Source organism: Dendrobates tinctorius, unplaced genomic scaffold (assembly GCF_039654945.1).
Source record: "Dendrobates tinctorius isolate UK_male_01 unplaced genomic scaffold, ASM3965494v1 ptg000272l, whole genome shotgun sequence".
Lineage (NCBI taxonomy): Eukaryota > Metazoa > Chordata > Amphibia > Anura > Dendrobatidae > Dendrobates > Dendrobates tinctorius.
Window position 1 is genome coordinate 10,953,147 of NW_027361939.1, and position 21,098 is coordinate 10,974,244.

General features: G+C 43.6%; 1 protein-coding gene across 1 annotated transcript; it reads right to left on the reverse strand.

Annotated features, from left to right (window-relative positions):
* Positions 1-6,656: 6,656 nt before the first annotated feature.
* On the reverse strand, positions 6,657-20,306 carry NEURL3 (neuralized E3 ubiquitin protein ligase 3). The gene is made up of 5 exons (XM_073559537.1): positions 20,205-20,306; positions 13,213-13,680; positions 13,057-13,104; positions 8,602-10,250; positions 6,657-7,216 (listed from the first exon to the last, which is right to left on the reverse strand). The coding sequence occupies exons 1-4, from the start codon at positions 20,233-20,235 to the stop codon at positions 9,910-9,912; spliced, it is 888 nt and encodes a 295-aa protein (XP_073415638.1). The 5' UTR covers positions 20,236-20,306; the 3' UTR covers positions 6,657-7,216; positions 8,602-9,909.
* Between the last annotated feature and the right edge of the window lie 792 nt (positions 20,307-21,098).

The window sequence follows — 21,098 nt, forward strand, 5'->3', positions numbered from 1 at the left end:
TTCACCTTTAGCCCGTACTTCTGCAGCCGGCCGAGCACCTGCCCCAACCGCCGCAGGTGGTCCTCGAACGTGGCGGAATAGATGATAATATCGTCCAGGTATATCAATGTGGCTTCAAAGTTGAGGTCTCCTAGACACCGCTCCATCAACCGCTGGAAGGTTCCTGGGGTGTTGGCCAGCCCGAACGGCATCCGATTAAACTCGAACAGTCCGATGGGAAGGATGAATGCTGTCTTTCCTCTGTCTTCCTCTGACATTGGTACCTGCCAGTACCCACTGGCCAGGTCTAGAGTTGAAAAGTACGTCGCGTTCCCCAAGGCGGACAGAGATTCCTCTATGTGGGACAGCGGATACAAATCCTTGATGGTGCAGGCGTTCAACTTTCGATAGTCCACGCAAAAACGCAGAGTGCCATTTTTTTTACGAACCAGGACAATGGGGGCCACCCAAGGGCTCTGGCTTTCTTGTATGACCCCCTTCCGAAGCATTTGGGCTAAGAGGGTTTTCATTTCCTGATATAGCTGCCGTGGTATTTGCCGATATCACTCCCGGATGGGGGCTGCTCCTGCCGTGGGGATCCCATGCATGATGGCCGTGGTACATCCGAAGTCATCCTCATAACTGGCGAAGACACTGTAATTGTCATGATCCATGCTGGATCAGGACTGATATAAAGCACAGGTAACCTTTTTTTTCCCTAAGCTGTGCTTAAGGTGATTTTGCCCCCGGTGGTCATTAGGATTATTGCACTGTGGTGTCGTTTGTTCTAAGTTCCCCCCTCCCCCGTGGTGGTGAGCATCATTGCACTCTAGTTTCTTTTGTTTAGTGCACATAATTATAATGCAGGTGTGATTGCTGGCTCTGCTATAAAAGAGTCACAGGTGTTGCAATCAGTGTTGGTGATAGTGTTCATTTCAACCATCCTTGATGGAGGAAGGAGCTGGAGAGCAGCTCTGACAGAGCCTGGTGTGAAAGGAGTCATACTGGATTTCCTTAGCTCTGACAGAGCTTGGTGGCAGCAATTCAGGAGGAGAGCTGCATGCTGGTGGTGGACTCTGTTGCCAAGAGCAAGTACAACAGAGTAAAGCTAAGTTGTGTTTCCCCATTTGTGTTTTCTCCTTAGTGTGTATTAGTGCAGCGGTGGGGCCAGTGACTGCGCCACCCAGCTCCCTAGCAAGGGATAGGTGTAGAGTGTGCTATGGCGACAGGTTCGTGATCGGCGCCCGGTGCAGAACTGGCATAGGGAACGTTAGGAGCGTTAGGGACACTGACTCAGGGGAGTGCAAGAGGTCTCCACATCCTCTTTCCCTATCGCAGGGCACACCGTTGTAACTGTTTCCCTTCCCTTTGTCTTGTTGTTTTAGTTACCAGCCTGCGAGCCGTGTCACACAGGACAGTATCACGTGGACCCGTCCTGTGTGACGCGACCAGCAGGCCGGTAAGTAGAACAACAAGACGGGTCCACGTGACAGTAATCTTGTCCAAGAAGTGTCTCTACCTGGAGGAGTTGGGCGGGCGCTAGGCCGGAAAGTTCGGCCCGCATTCTCTCCAGGATGGCTCGACCTTCCTCCTGGGTCGAGAATACAGCAGTATGTTGCGTTCATACCGTTACTGCCCAAGGATCTTCGGGCTGCACCTTCAACTGGACCACGGGGTCCAGCAGCATCTCCTCCAAAGGCCTCACTAGTATGGCCATTTCGGCCCGGGGCTTCAGGGTGATATCTTGGTCTTCCAGGTTGACACAACGCACCAGGACGGTCCCCTCCCGAACCGTGGCCAAGGAGCGGGCTACCAGTATGCCAGGGTGCAGGCGCTCCGAGTAACATGGTTCCACCTGCACCTCCACGCCCTCCAGTGGCATCGGGGCGCGGATCGGCAGGGCTACCACCGTCTGCCCTGGAGGAAGCACGAGCGAGGGGGCCGCCGGCGCCATGACCTTGCCCAGCGCCTCGCCCTCCTGACCACTCCTGGAGCACTCGCGCCTCCCGCACCAACCGCTGGAAGACCTGCCCTTGGGCCGTGCGAGAACCCCAGTGGCTCAGAGTCTCTTGTGTGGCCTCATTGAGGAGGAGGTTGCTGAACTCTCGTAGTATGTTCATACCCAGAGTAACCGGATGTTTGCTGTTTGTGTCTCCCTGGGTCAGGACCACTCCCCGGCGGCCGAGTGATTTGCCGCTTATCGAAATCTGCATCCAGGCTACTCTGACGACATGAACTGGTAGCTACCAACTTTATCATGGTCCCCCACTGAGGTCTCACTGCTTCGGGAAAATGCTGCCGAAAATAAGTCTCTGGCATGGTTGTTACTTGCTATCCCGTATCTATTAGGCATCGCACGGCAAGGCCTTCGATCTCTGCCCATACCGCTGGGCACCGCGCGACAAGGTCTTCTTGCCTTCCTCCACCCCGTGTGATGGGCTCCGGCTCCGGGCGGCATCTCCATGGCTCAGGGTCCTCTGCTCTTCTTGGCCAGCGGGGCGGGTTTCCCCTGGAACGTGGGCACTCTCGGGAGGAGTGTCCCAATTCTCCACAATCGTAACAGGCGAATGGTCGTCGGGAACGACTTGGGTGAGGGCCGCGATGGTTCATGCCTCCTATACCCGGCCCCGGCCAGCTCCTTATGGCCGCTTTCTTGGCTTCGGCCAGTTCACCTTTAATACTCTGTATCTCTTGCTTCACCTCTTGTACCGAGTGGGGTTCGCTCAGGGTGCTTACGGATGCTTCGAAAATCCAAGCCATCCCCACGGGGACCGTCACCTCTTGCTCCTGTTCCCGAACCCGTGCCTCCATCCCTATTTCTGAAAAGGTCAGATGTGGGTCCACTCACACCTGCTCCCGCAAAGCCTGTCTTGTCAGGGTGTCTCGTAACCCAGTCACTAACAGATCACGTAATGTTACGTCCACGGTCCCCACGCCGACTCCATCCTTCCTTTCAATGGCTAAAAATGTTCCTGCAAAACATTCATATACTGAGTCACTGTTTCCCACCCTTTTTGTTAGCGTCCAAACATCTGGGTTCTCAGTTCCCCCACATCGGTCGGGTCCCCATAGGTCTCTTCTAAGATCTGTAACACCCTGACGAAGGTGTTTCGCTGCCCCCGGGGCCTCAACATTACGGTATCCCGGGCTTCTCCGTCCAACGCCATCAGGGCCTCTTCTGCCTCTAGGTCAGGGGTAAGCGGATGCATCCTAAATAACCCACGCATTCGCTCCGTCCAGTTCCACATAGTATTGCTGCCGGAGAACCTGGGTAGATTGCTTAGCATAGCCCCCAAAGAAATGCTGGGCCAGGGGCCCTCGTTGTCTGTGCTCGGAGACTGCATCCTGCCGACTACGCCAAATGTGGTACTTGCAGGTACGCAGGATGCAGTGACGAGTCGCGAGATGGTTTGGTGCTTTTTATAATAACGTTTATAGGCCTAGAGGTAACTATCCTCAGTCACAGCCTGACCAACAAAAAGGGGTAACAAGGGTTGCCCTCGCAGGGGCTTTATACAAGCAAACACAAACGGGGTAGAACACGACTACGTCCGGCAATAGTCGGTCACTATAGGGCCGCGGTATGGCCGACTACGGGTCCTTAATTATATAGTCAGCTTAGCCGTCCAGACATCCCTCGCCGCTCGGGATGGTGGTCTTTTGGCGTAGCAGTCGCTGGGCCCAGTTGCTGAAGTGTTGACAAATTCTTCGAGCGCTCCGGCGCTCTGATGACACTGGAGCACCACAGGCCCCAGCGGAGTCCTTGGACGGATGGGCCACGGCCCCTGGCGCCATCCCACTGATGTCCAGAGGAAGTATCTCTCCTGTCTCTGGCCTCCTTCCTGGCTCGGGTGAGTCGCTCTGGCTCTCAGTCGCTCCCACGATCTCCTGCTCCTGTCTCGTTCTGCTGACTCACTGTGACTCGCGTTCCCCGCCCCTTTTATATTGGCTCCTCCCCCAGTCTACCTGTCAGTCTCCATGGTCCGTCCCTGAACTCTGTCCCCCGGAAACAGTTTCCCCCGGAACCCAGGTGATGGCCCCCTTGGTTCCGACCCGGACACTCGATGGGGACCCTCTCTCCCACATGCCTGCGCACTTCAGTACTTTACTCTGCCCTCAACAGGGCAGAGAAAATACTCCTGCGCAGGAGCCATGGCAGAACTACGAAGGAGGATGGCTTCGTATGAAGATGGGAGGCGCCGGACCGGACCGCAACACCCATCGGACCGGACTGGATGCCAGGGTGAGTATAATCTAACTTGTTTTTCTTATCTTTCAGGTTACATTGGGGGCTTATCTACAGAATTACAGAATGATGTAGATAAGCCCCTGATGGCGGTGTCGGCAGCTGATAGGGCTAAAATGGGGTGACAGATTCCCTTTAATGTTTTTATTTGTCTTGTCTAGGTTTTTTGAGTTTACTAGATAATAAATATATTATTAAAATGTGGGAAGTGCAACAAGTTTTTTTGTACTTGTCTTTTCTGTTTTTTTGAACTACATACATTTTACATGTATTTTGGATAGCACTCCATTTCTATACAGGTAGTGCCATCACATCAACAGCGCTACAGCTCATCAGTGAGCTCAGTGGCTCATGCTGTGTACACAGGCAGAAATCAGTGATTGAGTACTATGCTGTCCCTGTGATGTGAGTGCTGCAAAATATGAAGTAAATTTATTGCTTGACAGTGAGGAAGCGACATCAAACGACGTTTCGGCCACATCGGCCTTTATCACAAAGTCGCTGTAATAAAATACATACATAAAAATATATATAAAAAATTGTACACTTTATACAAAATATATACACATAGTATCCAGAGAGCATGGAATAATTATTCCATGCTCTCTGGATACTATGTGTATATATTTTGTATAAAGTGTACAATTTTTTATATATATTTTTATGTATGTATTTTATTACAGCGACTTTGTGATAAAGGCCGATGTGGCCGAAACGTCGTTTGATGTCGCTTCCTCACTGTCAAGCAATAAATTTACTTCACATTAAGTACAATCAGCGTGTGCAGTGACTGTATATTGTTTATGCAATCCTGGGACTATCCGTTCCTTTTCACTGGCACCGCGAACTCAAACTCTCTGGCCGAGTGCTAACCATCTACATTATCTAGTGCTGCAAAATAATCAACAGAGATTGGGGCTGTGTCAGTGAGCTGAGCCTAGACCTAGGGGGGGTAAGTATTTCTCAGCCATATTGTCTCTTCATGCTGTGTCCCTCCCACACTACCCAGTGTCTATGCTGTGCCACCTTTTCACACTCCCCCTCCACATACTGTCCCCTCACACTACTTTCCCCAATAAACCTCCCCTGTATCTTCAGCTCCAAGGAGTGACTACCTTCCTGCCATCTGCATCACCTCTGTGGTACATCAGCATGATCAGGGGACCTCATCATGCTGCTGTGCATCACCTTGACTCAGGAATTGCCAGCAATCAGGGACACATTTGCATTCACATATGAAAGACTGCAGACAACAGGTGATCAGCCTTTTATTGGTTCTCCAAGAACAACTGGTTTGGAGAACTGCCAAATCCCACTCCCAGGGGGCATCAAAATGCTGCCACCTGGAAGACAACATGGACTGCCGCATTAGGTGAGATACTCATCAGAAGCAGCCTGTTGGTGCCTCTCTGATAACCATGCCTGGGTTACATGCCCAACCTGCCTTCCCTACTTTTAGTTACTCCCCTGACTCAGATTTCTTTTTTAAAACTTCCACAGCTAATATCAGAAAGGTTTATAAATGGGGACAACCCCTATAAGGTTTGTCACAAAGATACATAGATAAACAGTGGAAACTGTACCTAGACACTATGAAATATAAGTAAGATATCGCTTATCACATGACGGTATAAGGTCCAAAGTTGTTAGGTCAATATATCAGAAAATGAAGATAAAAGATTACGGAGCGCCGTCTCTCTCCTGTGGGAAAGTAACAAATGCGGTATGCTGAGAAATCATATAGAGAATATGTAATAGCACATACCGTATGACGGGTAGGCAGAGATAACATATGGAGAGTAAAAACATACATAAAACTGAATATAAAAGTAGTGTGTTAGGGTAGAATACATAACCAAAGTACATCATATAGCATATGGTGGAGAAGTGTTGGCAGGAGTAAGCCCAGGTAGCGGTGTGTAAGCACATGACATAAGCTGGTTGCCTGTGTCTTGTGTTGTCTGCCCTATAGTATGTAATGTATACGTTTAGTATACTGGCTTTTTATATATTATATACAATGTATACAATATTATAATAGTAATAACACTCTTATGTTTTTTTTAAGGTTTTGATTTAGGTCCAGGAAGGATCTTAACGTTGGCCATCACTAATCTGTCGGACACTTGCTGATCTTCCTATGAACACATTTTCTTTGAACGTCATATGAATGCTGTAGTTTCCAACTACAATTAATACCTTGCTGACTTGAATGAATTCACCATAAAGTGCTAATGACCCTGGCACAAAGGCCCCTCTGCCACATTAGTATATACCAGCATCATAAAAGGCACATGGTGGGTGCAGGGCCTAAGGACAGATTTACATACATAGATTCTGTGGTTTACAATCCACTAATCCTTTGAGAATGACAAGAAATAACTGGTGGGAAGTTTTTCGATAAAAAACATCACTTTCAATGTCAACAATATATTTTAATATAAAATCTTTATTAGTCATAAAAACTGTCTTAGTTATAAAAACAATATACCTGAGAACATGGACACATTGGCCGATTGGTCATTAAGTAATACAAAATAAAATGACATATCTTTATTTTAGTAAAAAAAAAAATTAACAAAAAATAATCACATTGAGACATTTCAAGTGTTTACAACCTTCACATTATAGGTTTTACATCCTTCACATTATAGATTCTGTACTTACATCTTCTATATTTGCCGTATTCCTTCCCTTTTTCACATTAATCCCAAATAGCCTGCTTCTTATCTGTTCTCCAATTTTCTTTGTTTATTTTCTTCTTACTGCCTTTTATTCTACTCTTATCTGGATTTCACCTTCTCATTTCGCCCCGACCTTCTTTACATTGGGTAAGGGGTGCAAAATACATGGCCCTAGTGCTAGTGCTAAATGCCTGTCTGCCCCATAAAAGCCTCACTATTATAAATGACTCGTAGGTGGGGACCTGATATAGATTTTGGATTGTAACACCTTTTTTATGTCACCCATGGGTCTGACTTTTTTCCTGCCCTAAGGCTAGTTTCACACTTGCTTTTTTTTGCAGCGCGTTTTTCCCGCAAAAAAACGCATTGAAAAAACGCATACATAAGCATACAACTGCTGCGTTTTTTTCAAGCATTTTTATGAGCATGCATGAAAAAAACGCAGCGTTTTTATGCGTTTGTATGCGTTTTTAGCGCGTTTTTACCGCGTTTGCGTTTTTTTCCAACATTTTTAGGTGGCCCCTCACACTACCCAAACCATGACTTTACTAACCCTAACCCTGACCCTAACCCTAACCCTAACCCTGACCCTAACCCTAACCCTAACCCTGACCCTAACCCTTAACCAAATCATACTTAACCCTAACCCAAACCCTAAACCCTAACTAACCCTAACCCTAACCCTAACCCTGACCCTAACCCTAACCCTGACCCTAACCCTGACCCTAACCCTAACCCTAACCCTAACCCTAACCCTTAACAAAACCATACTTAACCCTAACCCTGACCCTGACCCTAACCCTAACCCTAACCCTAACCCTAACCCTGACCCTAACCCTAACCCTAACCCTAACCCTGACCCTAATCCTTAACAAAACCATACTTAACCCTAATCCTGACCCTAACCCTGACCCTAATCCTTAACAAAACCATACTTAACCCTAACCCTGACCCTAACCCTAACCCTGACCCTAACCCTAACCCTAACCCTGACCCTAACCCTAACCCTAACCCTAACCCTGACCCTAACCCTTAACAAAACCATAATTAACCCTAATCCTGACCCTAACCCTGACCCTAATCCTTAACAAAACCATACTTAACCCTAACCCTGACCCTAACCCTAACCCTGACCCTAACCCTAACCCTAACCCTGACCCTAACCCTAACCCTAACCCTGACCCTAACCCTTAACAAAACCATACTTAACCCTAATCCTGACCCTAACCCTGACCCTAACCCTTAACCAAACCATACTAAACCCTAACCCTGACCCAAAACCCAACCCTAACCCTGACCCTGACCCTAACCCTAACCCTAAACCCCCTTAACTAACCCTAACTCTAACTCAAACCCCTAAATTCCATGGTTAAAAAAAAAAAACGCATATGCAAAAAAACGCTTACATGAGCATGCCAGTGCGCACATATGCGCATCCATAGGCTATAATGGCCCTTTTTAGCGCAAAACGTGCGCATATGTGCGCATGCGCTTTTTTGCAGGGCCAAAAAATGCAACATGATGCGTCTGGAAAATCCAATCGCACACCCCAAAAAAACGCAGCGCATGAAAATCGCATACATGCGCTTACAAGCGCGCAAGTATGCGCACCCATGTTAAAGATAGGGGAAAAAACGCATGCGCAGGTTAGCGTTTTTTTCCAGCGCTAAAAAACGCAAATGTGAAACCAGCCTTACCTACATAATGTCAATGTCTCTCTTACTCAATGTCAAACTTCCTTCTTTGCTTTTCAGTTTCGTCTCCCTCGCTTTCATCTCGCATCACATTCTATTCCTGTCCTGTGACCTTATTTCTCTTCTTTAGTCATTTCACCTTCATTTACATTTCCTAACACTATTCTAAATCACAAGTTGAATGAATTACACCAATATACATTTCATCAATGTACAGTATATATAAGTGGAGCTTAGCTGGAAATTTTCTTTAATTTTTAGTTCTCATTATTTACTTACATGTCAAGCATTCCTTCACATATATCCACTTCACAACCTTGGTTGGGCTTTATGCACATTATAATGTGTATTTTGACCCATAGTACGGCGTACAATACACAGTTATCCCTATTACTCATTTTTACTGATGTGGTCTGATTTTATAGAGTATATTGCTGTTTTCGCTCTGTTCACACTACATGTTAGAACCATGGTCAAGCTACGGTACAGGTCTTTCTGCATAGCCAAAAGTATTCATAGGTTTCATTCATCCAAAGTATACTTTAGAAAAAATTGTATACACCTTGCATACATTGAATAACATATGCTCCTATATGCCTCAGAAGTTGAACATTTTCCATATACATTAGACAGATGGATAAAATTACATGTGAACGGTACCTAAGTTGTACTAACATGTAGAGAACATTTTATTTCCCGTATACTTTTTTGGGGTGTTACATATATCACTCTATGTCTATATAGTGGAATACTTTGCAATCCTTTCAGTCGGTAGGTTCAAATGTAATGTGAACAAAGCCTTAGTTATAAGTCTTATGTTCTTTCATTTCGTACCGATACTGAATTTTTAAAAATAAGTCCAAAGTGCTCTTCAACTTTTAGAAACTTTTGTTGCCAGAAATAAAGCCATGTAGCCATCAATGACTTGACTGCAGTGTCAGACTGGGGGGCCAAGGGCCCTTCAGTGACCAATTCCAGGGCGCCACTTTTCAAATACACGCAGATAAGACATTATCCTCAATCTTAATTTATATAACAATGACCTGGGTTGATTGTTACATGAATACCATTCTGCATTTGCCTGTACATAGTGATTCAAGTATATTGTGCCAAGTACTGCTCATATAAGGGGATGGCAGCCTACTTTTGCATGGGGGCCCACCGGAGGATTCTCCTGTGGACCAGTCCAAGCCTGATTGACTGTAATACTCCTTCATTTTGGCTGGGAAGGAAAGAAAGCATGGCAGTCTTTACCATGTACAAAATTAGGAAAAATGTCCTCATGTACCATGAGGGACAACAGAGATCACCTACAATAGTTGGTGAGCAGATGTTCTTCTCTAATGTCTTGGGATTTCTGGATTCTTTGACGGCACAATGGGCAGATATTGCTCTCTGCTTTGATTTTTAGAACACATTGTCTGCAGAAAGAGCAGTGTCTGCAGGGGAGAAGGAGTGTGTTTGCTGTTCTGTCTAGACAGATCACACAGTTGGGCTCCTCTTCTCTGAACAGTTGGACGTTCACCACTTCTGTTCTTAAGTCCAGTTTTGAAATTTTTCCCATACATCGGTTAGTGTGAGAAGGTAGAAAATGTTTGTCTTTTGTCCCAATTGATTGAGGGTGACCTAAACCCAAACTTGGTGGTTCTGTAGAAGAGAAACATACGTATTTATTATATAAGGCAACTTTACAGGTATCTGAAGTATAGACATATTCCATAATGGGTACAGCATAATGGATCAGTTTGGATCTGTCATGATGTGTTATGATGCATTTTAGGATAGGTGATAAGTATCTGATCACTAGTGGTCCTACTGCTCAGACGGGGCCTAGGTGCAGCATTTTAATCATGTGTGCTATTGCTATATTTATTACCTATATGACTAAAACAGATACACACTGGATGTATCAGAGGTGCGCATGCGCGACTGCCTCTTGTTTTCATGATTTGAGGTGGTCCCAGCCATGGATTCCCCAGCAATCAGGCACTTATCACCGATCCTGAGTATATATGATAAACTGTAATTTATAGACAGATATGTATGATAGAAACATGAATACTTAAAGTGCACACTAATCATACAATTAAAGATGACAGACAAATGAATCATAATAAATTATCATAATGAAGGTTAGAATAGACGTAATCTACATTTTTTCTTCATGCATCAACGCTATAGATGACATAACCAAGTGTTTTGGTTTTTTTTTACATTTGCATTTAGGTGTGTCAGTGCTGTGATTGTAATGCATTGTATAATCCCATGTCATACATGGCTAAATAACCCATGTAATAGAAAAAAATGGATAGACACATCCATGAATAGTGAAAATAAATCTTCAAGCTTTATTCCATATAAATTATAAAATGAAAATCCACTTGCTGATGGTAAAAAAAACACTGACGCGTTTCTGGTGCTCATTGTGCCCTATTCTATCACTAAAGGAGCAATCAGTGCCAGAATCGGATGGAGCCAATCCATATTTTTTCAATTCTATGTATTTTCTGCCGGTCACAGCATTCACTATAACAAGGACAGATTTATTTTCTGATGCACGATGAACAACATATTCGTTTTTGCAATAGCTAATAACACGTTGACACTATATTCTGTAGAACAACAGTTTCAGCTTCATCTGTGGAGAACATCAAGGTTTTTCAAATGGATTCCCACCAATCCCAAGAATGGAGGTCTTCTGGCTTGTTTGAATTGAGTGGTAGCACGCACTTGAGACCACATCCTAATCACTTTTAAGGATCTATTAGTTTGGTAATGTGCATGCGGAACCAACATTCTTATAGACAATGAATATCTTATTCTCGAGATTGATGAGGCTCTCACTGGTCTCCACAAATCCTGTGGATGGGTGATAAATGATTTTGGTGCAATAACCACTTTAAATAAAAATAATTAACTATACTCTAATAACGGAAAATGCTTAATAGCCTTAAGTTCTAGTAATATTTGACTAGACCCATTTTTAATGACTACTCTGGCATAGTAGTCTCATCCAGATATGATCTCTGAATATCTATCTAATATATAAAGCTCAAAGTGTGTATGTATGTGTGTATGTGTGTGTGTGTGTGTGTATGTTTGTTTGTATGTCCGGGATAGGCATACGCACCGTCGCAGCTACAGCCACAAAATTTGGCACAGTCACACGTCTGGACCCCGAGAGCGTCCTAAGCTATGTTGTGCGGAGAAATTTTAACCTCGCGCGTTCCAATTCACCAAACAATGTTGCTCCTATCTACATACTGGGGGAAAAAGTTTGTGCGCGTCAAGCCCCACCCCTCATTGTGATGTCACAATGCCCCTATTTGCATACTGGGGAAGCAGTGTGTGCGTATCAAGCCCCACCCCTCATTATGATGTCACAATGGTTGCCATGGCGACGCTGATGTCATCAAAGGTTGCAAGCCCTGCCGCCGCTCATTATGATGTCATAATGGTTGACTATGGATTGGAGGATGTGTGATGAGTATATGGGCACCGGACTATGGGATGGAGGATATGTATGACGGGTATATGGGCACGGGACTATGGGATGGAGAATATGTATATGGGCACGGGACTATGGGATGGAGGATATGTATGATGGGTATATGGGCTCGGGACTATGGGATGGAGGATGTGTGATGGGTATATGGGCACTGGACTATGGGATGGAGGATATGTATGATGGGTATATGGGCACTGGACTATGGGATGGGAGATATGTATGATGGGTATATGGGCAATGGACTATGGGATGGCGGATATGTATGATGGGTATATGGGCACGGGACTATGGGATGGAGGATGTGTGATGGGTATATGGGCAATGGACTATGGGATGGCGGATATGTATGATGGGTATATGGGCATGGGACTATGGGACGGATGATAATCATTATAATTTGTTATAACTGACCACAGTTAGTTACTATGTCCGGACAACACCGGGCTCTTCAGCTAGTATATTATGTGTAGTAAAGGTAACTACAAATATGCATACGTGTGACTGCTGTACTTTGTGCTCCAGGTTTGATTTTTGCTCTCCGTCTGGCCCTGATTGCAGTTAACACGAGCCAAAAAATTAATCTATTGCCAAAGTTTAAAGCATTAGATAACAGGTTTTCATATGGCATACATTATTTGTATTAAGTATTTGCGACACATTTGATATCACTATATAACCAGTATAACCAGTTGGTCAAACAACATGTACAATTGTTAACCATACAAATAATCTTTATTGTGACCTGTTTACACAGATTCCTAATCTATGATAATAGTCATACAATATAGCCGGTGCTTGGTATCTACAGGCAGGATGGAGCAGCTGGCTTATGAGTCTCAGGACAGGAAGAGGGTGTTTTCCTGGACAGGACCGAAAGCATTTATGGAGAATGCAGTTGATATCTCCACTGTAATTTTTTTTTTACATTGATAAAAGTGAACTCACCTATATTGCCAGGACAACATCGGAAAACCTTATGTTTTGATTTTGCATCTGAAATTGATTAAAAAATGCCATTCATTTTATTAAAATAGAAAAGATCTTACTACTATAATAAATTAATAGATACAAAAACACCGGCCGACAATCTGGAGTACTCACCCATAAGCTGTAAAGCCTTTGTCTGACCGTATACATCTAACATGACCCAGAGAGCTGTCTTCCTTGGTATACCAGAGAATAACACCTCTGGTTTAACACTTCCCTTCTTCTTTAGAAGTACTTGACCTATTGTATTTATCCAGAAGCATATTTCTTCGCCCTCTCTACACAGTTCCTCTGGAATACCAATAGCCCAAAAATCAGGCCTTATGGTAAGGTTAGGACAAGCAAATGGAGGAAGAGAGGTAGAGTCAAGGTTGCTAGGATTCATAGAAGTAAAGCCAACTCGTAGCGCTCCATACCATCGCTGTTCAACCTTCAGGATCCTTATCCAGACTTTCTCTCTTGGGAGAATTGGCCGATTTGAGAATATAATTCCATCATGGAAGCTGCGCCTTCGTTCGGCTTTGTGTTGGCAACTGTTCAGGACAATATTATAGCCCTTAGAGTGGGGGTGAAAAGAAAGGCCTAAGGATGCAAACAGAAACATGGGTCATCTATTGTAAGACTACTAGGATGCGCACAAGATGAATATGACCTCCAAAACCCAAACCCCTCAAAATTGTGCTCAAAACATGGAATCGAATTACATGCAGTCAAGGGGCCCTAGTTGTCTAAAACTGTCCTTGTTCAGAAACCAGAAATCAACTTTCATTTTTCTACAGGCAGTATTGATAAGTGAGGCTTATGGAGTTTTCTTGTTAAATTCAGATGGTCACGAAACAATCATTTAACAAGAGCTGAGAAACAAGACTTCAAGATATTACACGATTCGCCAGAGTGCATATTCTCCAATGCAGCACAACACTGGTACTATACAACCAGTGATAGGAGCGTACATCATTCACTCTGACACAAAAAAAATCCTCTGCAATTTCCCATACTGTTCCAGGTGGATCTAAACCTTGTACTTTGTCCATGCCCCATATAAATAAATGTAACATAGCTTCAGAAATGTAGTGATATATGACTGTACTGACCGCCAAACAAGTGTACCATGATATCGGAGGTGGAAAAGGTGGAGAAACCGAGTCTTTTTCCGTACTACTTACAAGTTGATTTTTTTATGTCAGTAAGGAAAGGAAACGTGTAGACATATTGGAAGCTTTTTACTGGCAAATTCATCTATGTCATATATCTTAACCTTGTTAAGAGGATCTTCAGTTCTTCCGTTATGATAGACAGACAGATATCCAATAATCATACTGGCGTGAGTAGTATTGTATGAAGCCACCCATCCACATCAGACTAAAGTTGTCCAAACCCTCCAATATTAGCAGAATCTGCCGACAATCAGTGTCAGTGTTCCCCAATTACATTACTCAAGAGCCACCAATGGATCATATTTTCAAGATTTCCTCAGTATGTTACAAGTGATAATTCCATTACCTGTGTAACACTAAGACAATTCTGAAAACGTGAGCTGTTGGCGGCTCTTGTGGAGTGGAGTTGGCAAACACTGGTCTATGTGAATGGGATCCTCCTGAATCTCCCCCAAAAGACAGTGTCGAGTGTTAACCTGATTATGACATTACTTATGAAAATTAGAGTCAGTCATGAGCGGTCATAGAGGAGCGCTTAGGAAGCAACCCAGGGGTAGATTAGAATGTCAGGTCTCCACCGCAGGTCCAGCCGAAAACCTCCGATGGAGGATAGGAGCAATGAGAAAATGGGAAAATGGTCTTAGGAGCGCAGGAAAGAGACTCAGACGAGAGATGGAGTTAAAGCACAACGCGTTTCGATGGAGGATCTGTCTTCATCCACCGACGGATCCTCCGTTGAAACGCGTTGTGGTTTGACCCCATCTCTCGTCTGAGTCTCTTTCCTGCGCTTCTAAGACCATTTTCTCATTACTTTTGATTATGGCAATACTTGTGTTTTGATAGATAAATCTATAGATAGATAGTCCAATAATCTTGTTGTATTGTGTAAAGACCCCCATGCAATTTTGGTGGAATGATGCCCTTATCGGATTCCAATTGCCAATCCTTTTGTTCTCTGTAGTGTCTGACAGGGGCTCTCTCATAGAGAACACAGGACTGCTCGGCCAAGAGTTCCCGTGTATGAAGTAGTCAGGGGAGATAACTTAAGCCAACAGCTTTCTAATGTGTATGGGGGCTTTTATTGTATTGTCAAATGGTCAGGAATGTAATTTTGTCCATCTGCACAGAAAATATAATGCTGTCTTTTAAGAATACCACTGAATCATATGTCCATAAAAAAATCCTTCTATTGTTGCAGGGTTTACGTAGTGACCATGTATCCTTGACCTGCAGCTATGGTCTCCAAGACAGCTGTATCAATCAAGATCTAAAATATAAGTTCTGCACTAAATGCCGAATGTGAGATTTAGGCCAGGTTCACACGTTCAGTATTTGGTCAGTGTTTTACCTCAGTGTTTGAAAGCCAAAACCAGGAGTGGGCAAAAAATGTGGTGATATGTTTCGATTATACTTTTCCTATGAGGCTATGTGCCCACTATCAGGAATAGCAGCTTTGGACACAGCGTATTTTTGTTAAATCCGCAAGGTCTTAGTGAACTATGTGGAGTTAATGCATGTAATGGCTGGCTATGGGGGAAACTATGTAGTCTCCGCTGCCGAAATTAACATGCTGCGGTTCGTAAACCCGCAACGCGGTTGGGTTTACACAGTGGTAACAAGAAGAACAGTAGGCATAGAGATTTCTATAAACCCCATCCACTGTGCTTGTATCATAGAGCGCAGCGCTTTGCTGCTATTCCTGATCGTGGGCACACAGCCTAGTTCTTCAACTCCTGATTTTGGCTTACTAATACTGAGGTAAAATACCGACCAAATACTCAATGTGTGAACGCGGCCTAAAGAGAATTATTGGAAGCTCAGAAGTGAAAATGTGAATGAAGTCCTGTCATATCACGTGATTGTTTGCTGCAATACATTTTACCGCCGTCACTAATCACTGGAAAATAATATACATTATGTCCGCACTGGTGTCCGCTTCCTGGCTTCCAGGGATCAGGCAGCTGGCATATTACCTCTTACCGGCAGACACATTATAACTGCAATAACCCATATTTATGGTTCTTTTAGATTTTAACATTTGCAGATTGTTAATCAATTATTCTAGTTCCCCTACCTGTCAGTGTCGTTATTTCCAGAGCCATTCAGCAGGTGCTGCTTATCTCAGGGCAATATAGTGCTAATATAAGCTAATTATTAACCACGCGAATTGAGAATAATGCTGGGCAGTAATGAGGTGCAAGAAGGAAACCTCAGACTCATTAGTTTCTTACCACAATGCAAAGTGGTTTTCTTCTTACATTGAGACATGTTGTGTAACACCGACTAGTACGTCTTCATTTTCTAAGCTGCAGCCTGTTGTACCATACAATGTCCACCAATCTAGTGAGTCTAATCGCAAATATACATTATGTTAATATATGTCTCTTCCATCAATTCCTTTATTGAATCCTTTGGTCGGAAAGCACCGTTCTTCCCTTTAGTAAGAATCCTTTCCAACCATGCACGCTTTGTACGTCAGTCAAGGCTGCGTTCACATCAGCTTTGATCCCCGAGTCAGTGGCTTCATCAAGACTTACATCTGAAGCTTTGGAAAACGGGATTCAGGCATATGTGCTGATGTGGGGCCCATTGACTGTAATGATGCAGCCGGAGTCATTGTTAGACATCATTTTGGGCTGTATCCCCCATTTTCAATGGGTAACAAAACACAATTGACCACACCTTGGTACCTGCTTCAAAAAGTTGGATACGGACAGAAATGGTAGCTAACAGAGCACTCAGTGATTGCGTCCTTATCATTACATTCATTGGCCCGGTCAGCACATACACCGAAATCCCATTTTCCTGGTTTTAGAGGAGAGTCCCGACAGAGCCACTGACATGAGGATCAAACGTGATATGAACATATCCTAAGAAAGATAGCTTGATTTGTGCAAAACGGATTAAAAAATAGATTTCATTTGCATTGTTTTTGGATTGCCTAAAAGCTGGAAATTGAATCTACGTCTGCTTGAAGACTGAACTGCTCTTTAAAGAGAATCTGTCTGCAGGTTTTTGCCATGAAATCTGAAGACACCAGAAGATAGAGGCTGAAACACAGAATTCAGGGATGTATCACTTGTCAAAGTGTGTGCTGTTGTGTACTAACTGTTTAAACACAAAAGGAAGCCCAACACTCTACAACAGAAGAAAAAAGGTGGTAACCTAATCAAATAAACCGCCATAATGGTGCAGTTTCCACTCCATAAGTCTCATAGAAGAAGGCGAAAAAATGGGAGTAATGGATACAAAAAAGTCTTTATAAAAGTATAAATTTTATTCGACAATAACATCAATGATTACCAAATAAATAGCACGGTGGCAACAAATACAAAAGTCGCAAACAGGACAACATTAAAGGAGAGACTGAGGTGTAATCCAAAGCCAGTTGCACAAGAATTGCCATAGAAACATGTCAAACTATAATGACACAAAAAGTACCCATAACCAAAAATATCATCAAGCAAAAATATACTGTATATCATATGCTGTAAATAGGGGCAGGATACAAAGTAGAATGGCAATGTGCTAGCGGCAAAAATTGGCAAGCCATGTCCCTAAAACATCTCATAATGGCCATAATTGGCGATAGCAAAAGTAAAGCGCCATCATGTTACAGGGCCTTCAATGACGCGGCGCATGCGCCATGATTGCCGCCTCTGACTGGCTCTTCTATACTATGTGATCACACATGTGATCACGTTGCCTAGGATACTTAAGGTCCTACTCCTCTTCCAGCCTTTATCCTCTTTGAGAAAGCGCCCAGTGTGAGCGCGAAACGCGCGTCGGGGGTTGCCCTGCTGGATTTGGCTGCTGTGCACACATTGGTAAGCTGTCCGCTTTACTTTTTTTTCGCCTTTTTCTATGTGTACTAACTATGAAGGATTTATCACTAAGAGATTAACATTGCTGGACTAGTCCAGCAACTAAGCACTTCACTGTTTATGGAGTTTGTATATGGAGAGCCTGGTGTGGGTGGGGTTAGCTTTCTCAGCTCTGCTTCATTCTAAATCTGAAAGCTTTAATTTTGTCAGACTGGCTGCACCCAGTAAAGTAAGTGATACATCGTTGGATTCAGCTTCTGTTTTCCTACATCATGCTTCTATCAGATAAGATAGAAAATACCTGCTGACAGATTCCCTTTAAAGAACACACACTTCTTTATCAGACTTTTCAAATTGAAGGAGTGCTGAAAAAAAATTAAATAATTTAGTGCAAAGTGTTGTACAAGCTTGGGGAGCAGTTTCACTGTTAATTTCCAGTTTTATCATAGAAATGCCTATGTTTAACTGCAAACTTAAATATTAATTCCTACTGCTTAAATTTTCTCACAACTGCATTCAGATCCTCTATTGCAGATTTCATAAAAAATATTGGAAAAAAATAGCACCGCACAACAAAATCATGACACTATGATGGAAACCTGACAGACCCTATCATGGTCAATGGATTCTGTCGGTGTCCATCATGTCATTGATGCATCCCCAGCTCAAATTTCATTTTACTGTTCCTATGAAGAAACATAAAATTGAATGCCAAATGTTGGTATGAACAGAGCCTTATACCAGGAATGGATACTGTGAATTAAAAAATTCTAAAATGGCTATGGTAGACAGACCCCTCCCCAAATCTATAGCGATTCTTGGAAAATAGAGGGAGTTTCCAAGTTGGTTACCCCACATTTATCAGGTTATAAAGTGATAAATGGATATTTCAGATAGGGATTTTCCTGTCTATGAGTCTTGGTCACAAGTGCTATCCATAGTTTTGGTAGATAGCACTCATCCCCATGTTATTCTATGGGGCTCTGTACATGTCCAAATTTTTCCTTGGACTAAGTGGTCCAAGGAAAACAATTGCAGTGTGCACAATTTGCTATCAAGACTCGACGGACACTTGCCCATTAAACTCTTTGGGTCCATGAAAAAAAATGGATCACACTTGGATGACATCCGAGTGCATCTGATTTTCATGGATCATCACTATAGAGTTTGAGAAACTATTTGTGTTCTCTCTCCATCTCTGAGAAAATAGGATAATACTCTGATAGTAATCTGATCAGCAACTAGCATAATTGGAGCGATTTTCTCGGATCTGGAGAAAACAGTCGTTTTCACCTGCACTTAGAGACAGCAATTTCTCCAAGCATATGCTAGCAGTAGCTTTCCATTGCAAAAACATCCAGAAAAAGGAGCTGCGAGGTTCTTGCATTCATATATTAAAGGCTGCAAGAATGGAAGACTTGATCTACTGTAATTGCTACGTTTGAGAAAAGTGCTTTTATAGCTACATTAACACTTCTTTTCTGAAATGCCAATTGTCTGTTCCTTTGAGAGGAACAGAAAAACAGAATTTAATAGATCTGCAATGAGTCCAAATCCTGAGGACATAATATGGATGCTAAAATGCTGCCGTGTTATGGACACGTAAAGTTGACGTCTAAAGTAACACAACAAAAGAACAAATGAAATTTAGAAAATAACATCTTCAAGTTATCAATGACAATGACCAGTTGTCTGTCAATCACAAGACAAGGTTTCCAACACTATTACGATCCATCCGAAAGATCGGTCGTAAAATCTGTCTTACATGTGGATTCCATTCCGTTTTTTATCTTACGTATTATGAAGGATGAAGGTCTGCAGCATAGATGTACGTGCTGCGCAATAAAACATTTGCACAGAATTTCCTTGAGGATTCCACACCAACTGTTTATGTAGGATGTACATGAGGCTTTCTAAAATCTCATCCACTTTGTTGGGACCATAATACATTATTTGCAAAATCCAGGTAGAATTTCTATATTACTTTTTCGTATCCGTCCCGTCCTGGACATACCCATAAAATAACAATCCTAAATGATAAGAAATTATCGCAGCTTTTAAAAAAGACGAAATGAAAAGTTCCAGAATGAGTTCACCAGCCTCAGGCTGACTTTGTAGCACTCACCTTGAGCCTCGGAGCTGCAGGTCAGCCCCATGATATACGGTGTGGCAGTATGATCACACAGACATGTGTGTGTGTTTATATCCGGCCTTGTGGGACGGTTTAGGGCTGGGTAATTCCCTGACATATAGTCACTCCTATTTCATTTTCTCTTTTCTTTTCTCTTAATTTACTGGAAAGTCCCTGATGAGGAAATAAAACTTAAAGAAAAAAAATAAGCCTCATCACGAAGGAGGAATTTTCATGTGACCCAAGCGCTGCTTGTCAATAAAAAGGGAGAATGGGTGTGAAAGGCTATGGAAAATTCCCTTGTCTACATGCTGCAATAGAAGAGGAATCTAGGATAATGCAGGGATGGAAGCACAAGTGAATCAGAGTTTATGCTTGTACTTATAAGTATTTATATTTTCAGATAGGTGGGTAGATGTCCTACAAAGAGAAGGAAACCCTAACCTTTCCTATCACAGCCCTACTCCCACCAGTCTAAGGGTTCTTTCAGATGTGTGTATTACGGTACCGTTACACATAGGAACGCTCCAGCGATCCCGACAACGATACGACCCGGTATCCCTTCTCCCCAGGCCAGGGGCCCCCCCATTCATGAGCAGCCAGGCCATGCTTCAGTTCTCCCCCAGGACGGAGCCCCCCAAAAATCATGCCTGCCATGCTTCAGTTCTCCCCCAGGAGTCCCCCAAAATCATGCCTGCCTCGGTCCCAGTCCCTCAGTCCTGCTCAGCTCTGGTACTCTTACCTGGAGCAGGCAGGGCAGGCCAGACCAAGAGGATCCATCCACTGTCCGCACATTCCTGAGCTGCAGCATTTAGTTATGGGGCACGGCACATAGTGACTTCACAGACACACACTGACGCTGGCGCTGCAGCTGCAGCCACCGTCCGG

Coding starts and splice junctions, on each gene's coding strand:
- NEURL3 (XM_073559537.1), bottom strand. CDS start 20,235: ATGGGGCTGACCTGCAGCTCCGAGGCTCAAG. Junction 13,105..13,212: donor AAAGGCTTTACAGCTTATGG/GTGAGTACTCCA, acceptor AATCAATTTCAG/ATGCAAAATCAAAACATAAG. Junction 10,251..13,056: donor ATGTTGTCCTGGCAATATAG/GTGAGTTCACTT, acceptor TCTCTTCTACAG/AACCACCAAGTTTGGGTTTA.